This window comes from Petromyzon marinus, chromosome 20 (genome assembly GCF_048934315.1).
Source record: "Petromyzon marinus isolate PM22_M1 ecotype Great Lakes invasive population chromosome 20, UKy_Petmar_22M1.pri1.0, whole genome shotgun sequence".
NCBI lineage: Eukaryota > Metazoa > Chordata > Hyperoartia > Petromyzontiformes > Petromyzontidae > Petromyzon > Petromyzon marinus.
The window spans coordinates 9,938,138-9,955,831 of NC_133686.1; the positions used below are offsets into that span (position 1 = coordinate 9,938,138).

At 47.3% G+C, this 17,694-nt stretch overlaps 1 protein-coding gene across 14 annotated transcripts in view; it reads left to right on the forward strand.

The window, feature by feature from the left end:
* The window catches only part of LOC116944118 (chromodomain-helicase-DNA-binding protein 9-like), a 171,174-nt gene that overhangs the window by 139,378 nt on the left and 14,102 nt on the right, over nucleotides 1-17,694 (forward strand). For 13 of the 14 annotated variants that reach the window (XM_076068299.1, XM_076068305.1, XM_076068309.1 and 10 more), the window contains 10 exons: nucleotides 137-336; nucleotides 3,271-3,470; nucleotides 6,795-6,954; nucleotides 8,563-8,652; nucleotides 9,291-9,394; nucleotides 11,453-11,573; nucleotides 13,201-13,282; nucleotides 14,034-14,079; nucleotides 15,151-15,847; nucleotides 16,356-16,564. In XM_076068299.1, coding sequence (XP_075924414.1) covers nucleotides 137-336; nucleotides 3,271-3,470; nucleotides 6,795-6,954; nucleotides 8,563-8,652; nucleotides 9,291-9,394; nucleotides 11,453-11,573; nucleotides 13,201-13,282; nucleotides 14,034-14,079; nucleotides 15,151-15,847; nucleotides 16,356-16,564 — 1,909 coding nt within the window. The remainder of the gene's footprint in view (nucleotides 1-136; nucleotides 337-3,270; nucleotides 3,471-6,794; nucleotides 6,955-8,562; nucleotides 8,653-9,290; nucleotides 9,395-11,452; nucleotides 11,574-13,200; nucleotides 13,283-14,033; nucleotides 14,080-15,150; nucleotides 15,848-16,355; nucleotides 16,565-17,694) is intronic. The other variant, XM_076068303.1, reaches the window with a different exon arrangement.

The window sequence follows — 17,694 nt, forward strand, 5'->3', positions numbered from 1 at the left end:
ATCAATTTGAATCAATCGATTACATCCCTGCTAAACGGTGCGTAGGGAGAGGTATTTTTGCCCCCTTTGCGTCTTAATCTGCTTGCGTGTTTGTGCGTGGCATGTGCGCGTTTGTGCTTGTGTGCGTAACGAGCAGAACAGCCTGGTGATCGACACGCCGCGCATCCGCAAGCAGGTACGGCAGTACACGGCGGCCAAGGGCGAGGATCTGGCTGAGCTCTCGGGCCTGGAGAGCGACGACGAGCGGCCGCACAAGGGCCGCCGCCCCCACGAGCGGGCACAGGGCTACCAGCGCACCGAGTGCTTCCGCGTCGAGAAGAACCTGCTCATCTACGGGTACTGTTAGCAGCAACATCCCGATTGTGAGATGAGAGATAAAAAAAATATTTAAACAATTTCAGACCCCCAGCCAGGGTCACCTCGGCCAAACGTATATCCGAGGCCAGTTTTTTTCCACGCACACAGAACACTTCTTAAATAGGAAAAGGTCCAAAAACCATCCAAAAGCAGGGACCCTCGTGAAAATTACTCGTGAGACCCAGTGAGGTTTTCTAGAATAAATAAATATGCATCCTATGTATCCCTTGTCAAACATAATTCTGCTTCGATGGGCTGTCACTAGTAATCTCATATGTATGCAAAATTAGTAAATAAGATGGATTTGTGGCACAGTAGTTAGCACAATGTGCTATGAATCCAGTATTTGAGTTTGATTTCCAGTCAAGGCTAACATCAGTGGCAAATGACATCTAAGCTATTTTTTTATTTTACCAGGTAAGGCCCACTGAGTTATATATTTCTTTTTCAGAAGCGACCTGGCCACAAATGATAGGTCAGTGAAGTGGATTATTACATGGAAATTGACAGCAGCCAAATACTCTAAGCGCATATTGATTCTAAATGTGTGGTGAAAAATCAGAGGATCCAGAGAAAAATCCACGTGACCACGAGGAGAACACGTGTCAGCGTCGAGATCGAACCCACAACCTTCTGTGTACCAGACAAGGTGGTTAACATAAGCCATTTTGTTGAGCTGTCATTTGTGGCCAAGTTGCTTATGAAAAAGAGCTATATAGCTCAGTGGGCCTTAACCGGTTAAATACCATTTAAATAGCTATTACCTCGGATAATCGAGAGTCGACCCTTCTTCCGAAGCCTGAATTAATACTAATGCTCTTCCTTTTTCACATGATGGTAGCATGGTACTCATCTATATTTCCAGCCTACCAGCCAGTGATGGAAATTCCCTTTTGCTTTGGTTCAGGGTCAGTGTATCAGTAGGACAAGTCACTCGTTTTATCAATCCCAGAGAGACTGTGGGTTTAGTTCATCCTCAACTGGGAACTGAACATGTCATCCACTCATTAATTAAAAGCCTCTTTACACAGCGCTACTCTGGCCCAGCTCGGAGTGCAATACAGATATAGAAAGGGCGAGCAGGCTCCATGCAGGAACTATATCTGTAGTTCATGTGGCACTTCATCCTCCTGCTTCATTGTTGTCCACAATGAGTGGGAGAGACTGACAACTGAACATTTAAACGGATATCTCAATGGATGTTTTCCCCAGAAGTAAACACGAAAAAATAAAATAATGAGAACAAAAATACATGTTTGTTTACATGTTTTACCACGAGCATGTTAGTGCAGACTTGATGCCTTGCAATGGGTGTCTATTTGGTGTTTGAACATCTTAACACCTGTGTTCTTTCCGGAAAGAGTGAAGCCTATTTCATCAAGTTGAAACTGGGAAAAAAAATATCCTGTGGATAAATCAACTATAGGCACTGTTTTTTGCCTCTACTGCGTCTTGTGTTTACAAAGCGCACCTCTCAAAGATGGCTCACACCACCATGTACTGTATTGGTGACCGTGGCATCTATGCCGCCGTGTCGTAGCGTGTTACGCGTGGCTCTCATAACCACGAGCTCCACAGTAGGGGGGCTCGTTAACTAAAATATGTTAATGCCGTAAATGTCGCATAACGAAGGTTTACATGCTCGGATACCCCTAACAAACTTAAAGCCGCGAGCGGCTGGGCGAATGGTAATTAGAGCTGTCGCAATCAATTTACTTGATGAACCAGTTAATGCAAATGATGGATTATCATTTAATTAAGCAATTTATCGTGTAAACACTTGTGCACGATATCTTTTTGTCTAAAATCACGGTGTAAGATGTGATCTAAAAATATGTTTAACGGAATATTTGTCCGTGAATGTTATTTCCAAGCGACGTCGTGCATGCGCACATCCATGCTTCGACATTTGTTGTTTGGTTCGCCATTACCATACCGTTTTAAAGCCCTTGCATTAATTAGATTCGTAATTAATTGGAAATTGAGCTTTGCTGTCGGCATGCCCTTAGTGCAGAATGTGCAACATGCTTTCAGGGGGTTGTGGTTGCAAGTGTGTGTGTGTGTGTGCGTGCACGCGTGTGTGCTAGGTGTGGATGTACAAGTGCACACGTGCAATGTGTGTGCACCGGGTTTGTGTCTGTTTGCATGAAGCACACCTCGGCAGTGAGATATCAGCAGCATTTACTCACTTAATGTCAATCCCCATTGGCATTCATGACCATTGTATTGTATTCTTGTTACGTCGGATAACACAACATCTGATCTGTTGTGTTATCATTATCTGTAATGCACCATCACTTCACAGAAAATACGTTGCAGAGATATGCGCTCTGAAAGAGATATATTTAACGTGATGAAACCGCGCCTTGTGCTTGAACGATCACCACGCGTCATTATCATCTTCGCCATCTTGCAGTTACAAAACGTTCTTTGACGGTTGAACATGCTGGGAGATTGTAATGGCAGACAACATGAGCGGGTGCTCAAGGCCAATGCGTCTCCCTATTCTCAAGCATGTGTGGGGCTGTGATCCTCTCCATTAATGACTGCACAAACTAAGCTTGGAAATTCCACGTTCCTAAGAAAACGTGCTTGTATTACCATTGTGCAACCACTGTTGATTTTCCACGAATTGGTACTCATTTTATTAACCCTGGGGGGGATGATTGACCCCTGACCAGGGTTTGAACTCGTATTGCCATTTTTATTGTCAAAAAAAGGACATTCTGACTGCCATGCCACCTGGCCAGTAAAAGCTTCACGAGTCAACAATACAGTGCAAGAAGGTGATCAAATGTTAATGAGTAGTGTTGCGCATCAGTGTGTTGAGCGCTGTATTACACAGAATCGATGTGAACCCAAGCGTCACTTGCGCTCGCTCTCCCCTGCCCCCCCTGGTACGGCCGCCCTCAGCTGGGGCCGGTGGCCGGACATCTTGCGGCATGGCCGCTTCAAGCGCCAGCTGGTGGAGCGCGACGTGGAGCTCATATGTCGCGTGTCCATGGCCTACTGCCTGCTGCACTACCGCGGCGACGAGCGCATCAAGGGCTTCATGTGGGACCTCATCACCCCCTCGCACGACGGGCAGGCGCGCACCCTGCAAAACCACTCGGGTGAGGCCCTCTTCCCCTGGCACTCCCCCTCCCCGCTTGTGCCATTCGCGAGGTTCCGGCCGTGACTGCTCAAAAGGGTTTTCTGGTGTCGGTTTGAGGGGCCCGCCAGTAGTGGTGTGTCACCTTCCCGAGTGAGAATGAGAATCTTTATTTATCCTTGATAAATCCAATGGGCAATGAAGGTGTTTTTTTTTCCCACAAATGTTCCAGTTGAGGTGGGTCATAAAGTTACAACAACAAAAAACGAGGAGTGCAAAGTCTAAGTAAGCAAATAACTAAAAACAATGGTGTGGTGTGTGCCTAGCCACCTGACATCAAGCCAGATTTACAAGTGTAATGATTTTATTTTTTTATTATTGCTGCCCAGTCACTAATAACAACCCAGTAGGCTAAACATAGATTCTTATGCTCACGATACATACATCAAATCTCGTTTAAAAGAATGTAATTTTTCTTTGTGATAATTTTACGCACAAATAAACACGTGAGAAAAATGTACTACTCTGAATAAGGCTTATTGCCTGAAAGTTTAGGCAATGTTGTCTTTATCTGTTAAAATACATTATTAATGATGAGTGTTGCTTATTTGTGTTTGTGAGCCACAGCCCAAAGCAGTCCCTTTTTAAAATTTAATTTCATACACATTTTCTTCAGGCTAATGGTCACAAGCAGTGATGCAGTATAAATAAGGACCAATTAGTGCAAACAACTAAAGAGATCAACATTATAGACAGTACAAACAGCACAGATGTGAAGTACAAATGACAAGCAAGAATATAATGTGGAATCATCACCCAAAATTGTGACATTCTGTTGAATTAATGGGAGGGGGGAGGGATATATTATTATTACATGCGCTCTTATCGAAACATCTTGATATAATTGTGGTGTTTCACTTGATTCAGCTTACCTCGGCACTAAGGGATCACATTTGGGAAATTTATCAGGTGATTGGCATGTGGTGAGCCACGTTTGTAACAACATGAAAGCCTGAAGGAGGAGAGCTGTTGGGTTTGAGGGGCCTTTTTAAGAGACTGCAAAAATTGATTTATTTTATCAAATCATTATGAACATATATTGTGAGTTGTGTGCATTCACCAGTATTGAAATACATCACGGTAGGTCTTTGGCGTCTTCTGACATGACAAGACGCACTTCTGCCTGAAGGAATACTTATTCTTCTCATGACATGACATCAATAAGACGATTGGCATATAATCGGTGACAACTAAATACAAAGAGAAGTTAAAGAGCCAGCAAGTGTGTTGCATCCCACGCTGTAAATAATAACAGCAACAACGTAAAAGCTCCCTTTGTCTTCGCGCTAACATATCAATCAGTGCCCCCTTGCATGCACGTGCTGCACTGATTTTAAGTCATCGTCACACACCATTCAGTCGCTAACTTCTCCGCAAGAGCTTCTCTAAATCGGCTGTGCTGCAATACGAAAGAGACTATGAAGCTTCCATTTCATTTTGAAGACTCATCTCTACGTGTTTGGGTCCATGAACCTCACCTGCTTGCCATGTCATATGAAGACATTTCCATTCTGAGCTCTCATAGTGAACGTTCTGTCGGAGCACGACCCAGGAAGTATTCCAGTGTGTTTTGGGGGTTGTTACCACGCGCCTGAAGCAAGCCCCCCCCAGCGTGTGGAGTGAACATCACGTGGCGCCACCCAAAAACACAGCGAAAAACACCTGCGCAGTAGTACAGACCCAGTGAATGTGACGCGTCCATTGAGCTACTCCCCAGGGTCCTTCAAGGGACCTGTGATCCACAGTAGGTGGTTGCACCTTTTTACGCCATGCAGACGTTCTGTCGCATGGCAATCGAAATTGAACGCTACGTCCGTAGAGCCGTAATATGATTAATTAAGTGACAAACCAAGTTTTACTGCAATGGCTCATTATTATGGAGACGTTAACACAGCATTCTGTTACAATCGGGATATTCTTCGATCAAATTATTATTCCTGCTGTTTGTAATTGCAATGCACGAGTCACAATTACTTGGTAATGAATACCCATTAATTGGACTCAATTTATCACAAACATAACTCAACAAAAAAATTCAACAATTTATTTGTAAGTGTCATGGAGATCAAAATTTAAAGAGATGGTTGGTTTATAGCTTCAAGATGCATTTCATTACTCTTTGAATATAAATTAAAACGCCAGTAATCTATGTATTACTATGCAAAGGTATATTTATAACATTTTTAAATGGTCTCAATTATGTAGGATTAACTTAAAAACAAATAAATAGATGCAAAGTCCATGCTGTCGTGGCAAGATTTCGTGACCAGGGATTCAGGGTCATGATTGAATCCAGTAACCGTTTCCTTTGCCTCACATTAACCATTTTATTTATTTGATTCTCACTTTTGTTGCGTTTGGTTTGTACTACTTGGCTGGCCCTATGAGCCTAAATGGATCATTCACATGGCATATGCACGTACTTTTCATGAATAGCTTAATTTTACCTTTCTCGATGAATTAAATTCGCGTGTCGTGAGCATAAGGATCGATTTGAATCCATGAATGAATTGTTAATTTCATACCTAGCATGCAGTGTTAGACCAGTAACCAGTAACAGACCAGTAAGACCAGTAACTGAGGACAGTTGAGAATGCAGTTGTTCATATGGTGGTCACCAACACGCTCCGGTTCAGATACCAAGGACCCGGAGTGTGTTGGTGAACACCTTTGAAAACCAGCTTCACGTAAGTACTAAAATATATCATGAGGCCTCCTTTGCCAGTACCAAAATGTAATGATAGGTTCAAGGTATTGTGGTTAATGTAATAAACATGATTCCTTGTTAAAAGGTTTCAGTTTTGTTGCCAGAAAAAAAAAAGAGGAAAAACCTATTATCACTAAAATCTAGCTTTAATTACAGTTTAATTATGGAACGATGTCAGGTTTTGTGATCAGATCACCCAGAGTGTGCCTGATTTTGCCCAATTTCGCAAGGGAAGCTGGGTCAAGCCTGAATAAGTGCTAGATTAGGTGACCAACTTAAATTTTACAAACTGCTATTATAGGCTACTGTGGGGATACATTATGGGCAGCAGAGGCCAGTGCAAGAAGATCCTTTGTACTGTACTATCCTCCCATGTCTACGGTGCCTACCTTCGATAACAACCCGCGCCGAGGGGTGTGGTGAAGTGTCGTGGTCAAACAACCCCCACGATCCGCCACGGTGGTGGGATGGCCTCGTCCGGCAGTGGATTTGACGAAAAGGGCTGTAGGTGTACAACTCCAGGGGTATCATCGTGCCGGCTCCGTGACGTGGTGTCGTTTTTACCTCGATGGTCTTCAGGGCTGTCGGCACCGGTGCCGCGCGGGCGGAAGGGCAAGAAGGTGAAGTCCCAGATCAGCACGCTGGACCCGGCCAAGACGGACTGGCTCGCAAAGTACAACCCTGAGTCCCTGCTGCTCGACGATGGCTACAAGAAGCACCTGAAGCACCACTGCAACAAGTTAGTCCTGTGCAGGAGAGCGCAGAGACTTAAAACAATTTTTTCGCACTATTTTTTTATTTTACCCGATAATGCATATTGAGCTACATAGCTCTCTTTCAGAAGCGACCTGGCCACAAATAGTAGCTCAGCCAAGTGGCTTATCATGTGGAAATTTATAGCAGCCAAATGCCCTAAACGTATGTTTCTGAATGTGGAGGGAAAAACTGTAGGAACCGGAGAAAAATTAACGCGACCACGGGGAGAACATGCAAATTTCAGATATAGGGGCGTCACAGTTGGGATCAAACCCACGACCTCCTGTTTACAAGGCGATGTAGTTAACATCTTGCCACCGTGACTTGCCATGAGCAGGGGCACGTGAAAGAAGGAGCAGTGAATATATATACAGTGTTGCGTCCTCAAAATACGTTGCTAATTTATGGGTTGGGTTCCCAGGTATATCCGCTTCTTATTTTTTCCCCCAAAACCCCGTTATTTACATGAATGCCAAATTGAGCCAATTTACAGCTTGTAATGTAATCGGTATTGATTTTTGGATTTTAAAAGTACAAAAGGCCCCATATAAACGTACATATACCCCACTCGCACTTTCCACTCGGTGGGGCATCGAGCCCAATCTTCTCTCTCCTCTAAACTTAAAAAAGTGCAAAGGGCAATTAAATATTCAAAGAAAACGACTCAAGCACAAAGTTCACTGGTAGAGTAGTGACTGTACAGTACAAACTGGGACTGCCTGGCATGTGCAGGGTGTAGAGACGCAGCTAACTACCGAGTTCACATTGCTTTGCCCTGCAATTTGTGAGCATCGGGGGTTCGATTCCCAACTTTTACCATTTTCTAATTTTACATGCAGGAGATGGCATATCCTCTCACGTTGTTTCAAAGACCCACTGTAATAGAAGGAGCAGCGAATGAAGAATCCTTCTTAGAGTGCCTCCCTACTCAATTGAGTATTGGGGCAGTCCTAAGCAACTTGTGGAAATTCACATTCTTATGGTATGGGCCAGTTATAACAAGAGGATGTCTGCTGTTGACTGCCCACGAAGATTTTGTTTATTTTTTTTCATTCGACTATTGCATTAATACGTTTAGCTAATTCGTTTTTTTAAAGAAGTGTTTGAAGTTGACGTGGGTTGAGAATATATGCAGTTCATACACATTGTCTAACGACCATCTCAAGCAGCATCTTTGGTAAACAAAACTGATAAAATATTTGTATTTTTTTATTTTACCCGGTAAGGCCCGCTGAGCTCATATAGCTCTCTTTCAGAAGCTACCTGGCCACAAATGATCGCTCAACGAAGTGGCTTATCATGTGGAAATGTACAGTAGCCAAATACCAGTCCACTTGACCACGGGGAGAGAGACATGCAAACTCGAACTATACAAAAGGCGTAAGGGTCAGGATCGAACACACGGCCTCCTGCACACCAGGCGAGGTAGTTAACATCTCGCCAACCTCGGTAGGCATAGAGGCTGGGCTGAGTGTGGGTGCAGGGGACCAGAGTGTGGTAAGAGGCTTTTGCCTCCATGCACTGCTGCAGTGTATTGAGCAGAGCTGTGAGCTGTGGTTGCTGTCCCCTGTGCTCTGACGCTGCCATCCAGGGTTCTGCTGCGCGTGCGCATGCTCTACTACTTGAGGCAGGAAGTGATCGGGGACAATGCGGACCGCGTGTTTGACGGCGTCGATGCCAGGTACGTTTCTGTTTGTTTGCAGCCACCACCCACGGTGTATGTGTGTTTGTGCGTGTACGTTTTTATTAATAAGAGTCATATGTTAGCTTAAAGTCGAAGAGCACTTGCTCCGAACATTTTTAAGGCTAAGGGGTATTCTTGTCACTTGAACATATGGAGCATGACATTGTGCATGTTGAAATGTGTGGAATAGGTTTATCCAAACAAAGTTTATTTTACCAGGTAAGGCCCACTGAGCTATATACCTCTTTTTCAGAAGCAACCTGGCCACATATTCTAGCTCAATGAAGTGGCTTATCATGAGGAAATGTATAGCAGCCAAATGCTCTAAATATGAGTGTTGGGATAACTTATGTGTAAAAGTATTTTAGTTTGCTTGGCTTGGGCTTTTTTCCTTTGAAAATAATAATGGTTTCATGGACTGGCAAAAGACATTGCCACAGCAGTAAACAGAGAGCAATAGTACACATGGAAGGATGGCCATCTATGATGGATGGTACAATGGGTTGGATGTTAAACTGGAGTAGATCATAAACTGGGGTGGATGGTACATTGGTTTAGATGGTACATTGGGATGGAGAGTACAGCTGGATTGTTAACGCGTTATTTTGGGCACGCCATGGCGCTGCTGTGTGCAGCGAGATTGACATCTGGATCCCGGAGGCAGAGGCCGGGGAGCAGCCGGTATCGTGGTGGGATGCCGACGCCGACAAGTCGCTGCTCATCGGGGTCTGCAAGCACGGTGCGGTGGCGCGGTTGACACACAATCACTCAACCACGGAGTGAACACCGTACAACTCGCAGCACTCCCTAGCACACAGACAAAAAATCCCGCCGCCACGGCCTTAATAGACTGTTGAGGCAAGTGCTGTTAGCGAGTAGCACATATAAAGGCCAGAACGGCACACGAGGAGGTGGGTGGCCAGCACCACACCCTTACGCATTTGCCGCCCCGGTGGGGATGTTTACACACCACACCAGGTACTCATTTGAGGCTGAGTCGACCTAGGGGAGGCCCATAACCGGTTCAGGTAATCGTCGCTGGTGTTTGCCATGAGCGGGAATCGAACTCTACGCCACCGCTCCCCACTAGCACACGTCAAAAAAAGAGAAAGAGAGAGACAAAGATCCCCCTTTAGTATAGCCTGAACAGATTGTTGGGGCAAGTGTTGTTAGCGAGCACCTATGAAGGCCAGAACAGCACACGAGGGGGGTGGGTGGCCAGTGCCACTCCCGGCAACCTTTATCTCCCTAGTAGCAGTATTTTTATGCTCCGCACCAGGTACTTATTTGAGGCTGAGTCGACCTAGCACACAACAACGACAGCCGCCATTCGTCACTAAGTTGCGGTGACGTCACCACGACGCTTGTGCCAGGCCATGTGCACCTTGAGGCCACGTGAAGTGTCGAACGCCCGCTGGCAGGAGATCACGGGGCAGACCCAAGTGCCACGGGTCGGCTGACTAAGATGACTGGCTGATGCACCACCTGTGCCCCCTACTGTGCCAACCTGCTGTGCTTTTTAGCCACTCGGCGCTCCGCTCGTTCTTGTGAGCGTCGCTTCTCCGCCCTCCGTTGTTGTTGGAGGACGACTGCCTCCAACTGCCCAGTAGCGTCCTTCACGAGCCTCCTCCACAGAGGCCGATCTTGACACCGCTGGTACCAGTCATCGGCAAGTCCACTCAGCTCCACTTCCTCCTGTACCACATCACTCCATCTCTTCTCTAGCCCGTGCCGCGCCCGTTTAGCCCCCTCGATCCGGCCGAACAAAAGCTGTTTCGGCATGCGGTGGCTGGGCATGCGGGCTACATGACCCAGCCAACGCAGCCTTGCCTGCTGGAGGAGCTCACCGATGGGACCTTGTCCAGATCTTTCAAGGATTTGTGAGCTCCTTACACAATCCAGCCTGGTTAAACCCAGGATGGATCGTAGGCAGGCTAGCCTAAATGTTTCTAACCGGCGAAGATGTTCCATTAGGGGGGTCCACGTTTCGCAAGGGTAGAGAAGGGAGGGAATGACTGTGGCCGAGAAGACCTGATGCTTAGTGCGGAGCGACAGACCAGGTAGCTTCCACACAGCATTACGCAACCGATGAAAAGATATTACCGCTCGACTGATTCGGAGTGAGACCTCTGCTGTTAAACTGGAGCCGGTCATAAGAACCCACCTATGGGAAACTCTCCACTCTCTCCACAATTGCCCCATCACCGATTGGGATTTGTGGGGGTGGAGTGTCCGATGGTACAAAATACCCAGGCAGGTGCTTAGTTTTGGTGAGGATGATGGTAAGGCCCCATCTCTCGCACACATAACCCAGTCTCACACACATACACCATCCAGTCACACTCACACACTACAACCCAGTACACACATATATACAGATTAACTAAAAGCCATCACACTTAACCTAACCTAGCACACACTTTGCAACCCAGAAAATGAATACACAAACTAAACACAAAAAGCAGTTCTAAAGAAATTAGTTTTCAGTCTAGATTTAAAAGTGCATAGCTCCAGTGGCTTCCGAATATCGGAACAAAGAGCGTTCCAGACGGCCGCAGAAGCGCATCTGAAAGCGCGCCTTCCGTCTTCGTTCGATGGTCAGCCAAAAGCCGCTGCGAGGATGACCGGAGTTCACGTGATGGTTCATGCTCTTTGACGAAATCAGCATGGTGTCGTATTGTGTGGTTCATTTGTGGCAAGCACTTTTGTGTCCGATGATTGCCACCTTATAGTGTATGCAGTGCACTTGTGAAGTGTCCGTGGCAGTCTAAAAGCGTGTGCTTTCTCTCGTCTGCAGGCTACGAGAAGTACAACTCGATGCGAGCGGACCCAGCACTGTGCTTTTTGGAGCGCGTGGGCATGCCTGACCAGATGGCAATCGCCGCCGAGCAGCGCAACTACGACTTCCTTGCTGACGGGTGAGCAGTCATCAACTCTGGGTTCCCACGCAGGGCCTGAGCTCACATGGGTTCGGTCCAAAGATGCGCATGTGTGCTTTTGAGGAGGAGTGGTGGCATAGCACTTTGGGGCGATCCATTTAGTACGTACGCAAAAAACTGTCAAAACCTGACCCCCCCCCCTCCCTGTATGCACGCGTACTTTTTACACCCCCCCCCCCACCTGCGTACGTACGCTTGACGCACCCCCCTCCCCCCCGAATCCTATAGAACGGCCGATATTTAATCCACGCAGAAACAATAAAGGATGAATAATATTCACATGTTTAAGCAAACAGATTGTCCACCGCCGGCTGCATTAAAGAATTAAGTTGCGTCCCTTTAAAAAGTTTTTTCTAGTGTCCGCTGGCCTAGCTTTGCACACAGCTTTGTACAAACAGCTGTACTTGACCGTGTTATCCATCCTGACTGGTTATTCAAAAACACGTCTATTATGATCTTGAAACAAAATTCAAACTCGGTGAACTAGTCTCTATATAAAGTGCGTCGACTGAACATCTGCTGTAACAGTGGACTGATGTAAAGACCAGTGTTGGTACTGAAGACCGGGCAGCAGCAGCAGCAGCACGACTCACTGCTGAGCTGCGTGATAGCTAGCAGTCAAGGGTACGGTGGCATACAAGTGACACCTCTCCCACAGTCCCACCTCTCCCGCTAGTACTTGTTGTCTGACAGCTGAAGACACTGAACTGTGGCTCATTTGAAGGCCAATGTAGACTAATTATAATTATCGAGGCTTCACCCCCCCCCCTCCCCATGCGTTTGTACTAAATGGATGGCCCCTTAGGACGCTACGAACCCGGCAACCTCGTTTTAATTTCCTGCCGTGGCAAACATCCATTGGCAAGTGATTTCTGAACTTGTTCTGGGTCTCCCCTAGCTCGACTCAGTCTTAAATTAGTACCTAGTGCCGCGCGTACACATCGCCACTAGGGACACAAAGGCGGACGGGCATGGTGTTGGCCACCCACCCCATCGTGTGCCGTGCTGGCCTTCATAGGTGCTGGCTTACAGCACTTGCCCCAACAGTCTGTTAAGGCTATACGGGGGATCTTTGTCTTTGGTATTACCCTTAACGGGGAGCGGTAGTGCTACGAAACGGTGACCCGAGTTAGATTTCTGCTCACGGCCACCAACGCCAGTGACGATTATCTGAACCGGCCCGAGACCTCCTCTAGGTCGACTGCCTCAAATGAGTACCTGTTGCACGTGTGTAAACATCGCCACTGGGGAGACAAAGGGCGACCGGATGTGGTGCTGACCACCCACCCCCTCGTGTGCCACCGTGCCGGCCTTCATAGGTGCTCGATAACAGCACTTGCCCGTGCAGTCTGTTTAGGCTATACGGGGGATCTTTGTTTTGGTATTACCCCTAACCTGCAGCCAGCGACCATTAATGATTCCACCTGGCCTCAAAGTGAAGCTAGACTAAAAGTTACATGTTGCATTCTAGCACTTGCTTCAGAGCCTGTGTGAGTAAATGAGTGGTCTTTGTCTGCGTATGTGTATTCAAGCTTGTTTAATGAGCATCGTGTGTTTTTATTAGTAAGAATAACTTATCCCTTTCCCTTATGAATTCTCACACTAGTCCGGAATTTGCCACTGAAGAGTTTGAAGATCCTGAGTACAAACCTGGCCGTACCATTTTCAAGAACGACATGGACCTTGAGGTGTGTGTGTGTATGTTACTTTTTCCAGCCCTTGGACTCGAGTGGTCTGCGTGTAGCAGAAATTCACATTCATACGATAGGCACTCTCTTCAAACGTACATTTGTCATTGTAAATTAACATATTCCAGTTCTCCATATTTATGCTGTTTTACCACTAATTACTGTATATCCCGGTATTGCTTGCCAGAGTTAAGTCTTGAGAGTGAGAAGCACTTCACGAAGACTCACTCATTCTGCAGAACCTCACACTATGTCAGGGAATAATCGAAGAAGGTGACTGCACTATGTCAGGGAATAATCGAAGAAGGTGATCACACTATGTCAGCGAATAATCGAAGAAGGTGACTGCACAGAGCTATTTCTGGAGTGACTTAAAAAAAGCCCATCTTGCTGAACAATGGTCATTGCTGCGTCGCTCACCACAAGCGGTAATTGGGCCAAATTAAGCTTAAAACCATATTTATAGCACAATGTCGTGTGCGGTTGTTGATGATCGGAGCAGAGACCATCAAACTTGCTATGGAAATAAGAACTTTGTGTTTAATCGCAAGTGGCGCCCCAAATTTGAACACAGCATCTCAGCATTGCTATCTCAGTGCTCTGACATTAGGAGCCACCCGAGTCATTCAGCCGTTGAAAATAAAAATAAATGTCTTCATTCATCGCTTTTGCTTTAACCTTAAAGTGCGTGTACCATGGGACTGAATGCTGAGGAATGGTGGATAATGGAAATTTTTTATTTTCTCGACAGGATGATTCAATGTCTCCAGGGAGTTTACAGATTGACATTTCTGAAGGTAAGAAATGTGAAAATTCAATAGAAGCTTGAGGATGCTTTGGTCCGTTCAACATCAATGCTTCTGTGATGAGCAGTGAAACATACTTTTTGCATGCTTGCACAGCACGATGGGGTCATTGAATGTATAAATTGAGGCTCTCATTGCTTCAGTGCCGATTTTATATATTGATCAAAGCTTGCATGCCAGAATTGTTTATTTATATTATTGATTTGTTTATTTTGGAGACGAGATCAATTATGCACTGCCGTGTGCCCCATGGCTTGGAGCTGGAATTTAGTCTGGTGCAATTTTGATGACTTGAAGTGGCCTTGGCACAAAGCTTGCCCCTTCGCTACTCAAGTGCGCGCATGCCATTGTCCTAAAATCACTTCGTACACCCGCTCGTCTACCCATGGCTTATCGCCGTCAATTAGCCAGGAGCCTTTGGTCTTGCACTAATGGCTTTGGCTTACAACACATAATGAGGAAGACGTCCGTAGATGAGAAGAGGAGGGAAGACCTGTGTTTACAATCCTACCACCTGCGACCTTTATTGAAAAGAGTAAGGCCACCGTGTGCCGGTGTCATTGTCTGAATTTGCCCAATTGTGTTACCTGCTAATTACTCATTTTGGGATTACACATTGCAATCGTCACACGCTACTGAGTCGTGCCGCATAGGGACAGCTTCCAGGAAGGGTTCCCTTTTGTGCGGTTGAGATGAGAGATGCGATGTAAGGTGCTTTAAGATTCTGAGGTTATTTTAAGTGCTTTGTAAATGCATTGATGATTATTACAACCTTACCTGGGTATATTTGATGAAAAGCACTTGGAAATTAAATTCCTTCCTCGGATAATTACATTTTGTCTTCCAGAATTAAGGGCAGCAATTTGTTCGTAAAAGTTTGCACAAATTGATTTTTACCAATTGTACTCCATCTGTCCAGTAAGCATATGGCAAAGAATAATTGTGTCGCTTAAAAAAAAAAACGCAACGTACGAATCCGGACATCGCATCTCAATTTTGCCGTCACGTGAACCCGGCAGCAAAAAAATCGTGCAAAGTGTCGCGAGCGTTTACCCTCCGCAGCCGCTGACCGCGCCGCCACTCTGTCCGTCCCTCAAGACCCTCACGGCGTCGGCGGCTCCGGCGCCGCCGCCGAGATGGGCAAGCTGTACTGGCCCTCGGCGTCGGCGCTCACCGCCCGCCTGCGGCGCCTCGTGACCACCTACCAGCGCTGCTACAAGCAGCAGCAGCAGCGGCTGGAGGCACAGGCGCGGGGAGGCCTGGTGGGGCAGCGCCGCCGCCGTCGCCGCAACGACGAGCTGACGCTGCAGGCGGCGCCACCCGCCACCGCCGCCTGCAGCCCCTTTGAGCCGCCGTTCCCCGGCGGCAGGGTGGAGTCGCATGGCCTGCATGGCCTCTCGCCCTCCCTCAGACACGGCTCCACCCCCGCCTCGGCCATCGCTCTGCCGGTGGTCGCGGGGGTGGCGGCGGCGGCGGCGGCGTCGCCGTCGCTCACGCAGGGACCACCTGTGCAGCAGCAGCAGCAGCAGCTGCAGCAGCTACAGCTGCAGCAGCTGCAGCATCATCAACAACAGCAGCTGCAACATCAACAACAGCAGCAGCCGCAGCTGCAGCAGCAGGGCGAGGGTGTGCGGGGTGCGCTGGGCGGTGCGCTGCAGGGCGCCGGCGATTCGGGGCTGGTGTGGGGCAGTGGCGACGCTGCACAGCGCGAGGAGGCTTTCAGGGCGCGCGAGTTCGCCCGCCTCGAGAAGCGCCAAAGGTTTGTGCCGTCGGTCGGTCGGTCGGGGTCGATCCGTAAAGAGGGTTTCATGCGGTGGTCTATTTCTGGCTCTCCCCTTCGTGACTGGATCTCTTTTAGGTGACTCGCTGATTTGTGAGTGACTGGCTGATTTGTCAGTGTCTTAATCATTTGTGGGTAATTTCCTTATTCACAGTTGACTTCCAGGTAAGAGATGTTTTAATGTATATATGACTGGCTGCTTCACAAGACATTGTGCTAAAGTGATGAGAATTGACCACAAGGAACTAACTGCACTCCACGGTTTACTGGTCCACTGTTTTATCTTTGGGTGGCTGACTCATCCTCAACCTAGTGACTCATCCTCAACACAGCGACTCATGCTTAAGTGAGTAACTTGCTCAAGGGCGACTGAATGAGCGACTTATCCGCGAGCCACCGACTAACCCCTCGCGTCTCTGACGTATTTGTTTTCTAACCACACTCGGCACCTTTTCCTCCTGCGGCAACGCGCCCCCGTTGTCCTCAGGTGGACACGGCGGGAGGAGGCCGACTTCTACCGCGTCGTCTCCACTTTCGGCGTCGAGTTCGACCCCCAGCGGCGGCGCTTCGACTGGACTCGCTTCCGCTCGTTCGCGCGCCTCGACAAGAAGACGGACGACAGCCTGACGCGCTACTTTCAGGCCTTCGTGGCCATGTGCCGCAAGGTCTGCCGCCTGCCGCCCTCCGACGCAGAAGGTGGGTGGCGCCGCCGGCCCTCCCGTCGGTTCCGACGAGCGGCGTTGGCGTGAGGTGGGGTGGTGGAGGGGGGGGGGGGGGCACTGGCTGACGTGTTTACCGCCCTGGTTAACAGCCTTCAGCTTCGTGTTGTGTTCAATTACGGCGTTGGCTGCTAACCCGTTTGATTTAACAGGGCCTTATTGGTATTTTGCGTTCGATAGCGCTCGGTGGCAGCCGCTCCTTCGTTAACGAGATTTGCGGCCGCTGCCGTTTCGTGTTACGGCTGTGGCTTCGTGCTGAGGAGGCGGCCTCTGCTGATTTGCCCGGTGCGCCGATGTGTTTTGTTTGTTGGTGGGGAGCATTGCACATCCTTTGCAGCAGCAGCAGCAGCTGGCTGCTTTTCTTTGGTATTCCTCCACCCAGTGGCCCATGCAGCCCAGTTTATTTTAAAGCAGCTTCGTGTAATCGATCTCACCGTGCCTCATTATCAATGTTACCGATGTCGTGCTGGCTTAAACTGCAGACTGTACACGTCCGGTGACTTCACTTTTAGGAAATTAGAATTGTTTATACGTCTTTCAGGTGGGAATACTAAATTAGGTTGTGAAGACAAACGCTGACTTAAATGTTCACATTTGTTTTGACGCCCCCTCCATAGGTAACAAGTCAGTAATGTAACGGGTGACTGTATGAGAACTATACTTTTGTAATTATTTTCTTGCATTATGTGTAATTCAAATGGAGATGGTCAAATATTTATCCTGAGGGCTTGCTTTTTTTATTAAGTTAATGTTTCCCAAGAGAGACACTGTCTATAACAATCGGTTGTCTCACAGCAAAAACATCAATATGTTATTACTTCTGGTTTGTTTAACGCGTAGGCTTTCGCGATGTATGGTATTCAGCACAACAGAAAAAAATATTTTTTTTAAACATGAACATATGAAGCAAGTGTGTTTGGTAGTTTATAAATGAATGCAAGGATTGAATTAGTCAACTAACTATAACCAACTTTTTATTTTACCAGGTAAGGCCCACTGAGCTATGTAGCTCTATTTCAGGAGCAACCTGGCCACTAATGATCGCTCAAGTGTTAATTTATAGCAGCCAAATACTCTAAATGCATGTTTCTCAGTGTGGTGAGAAAA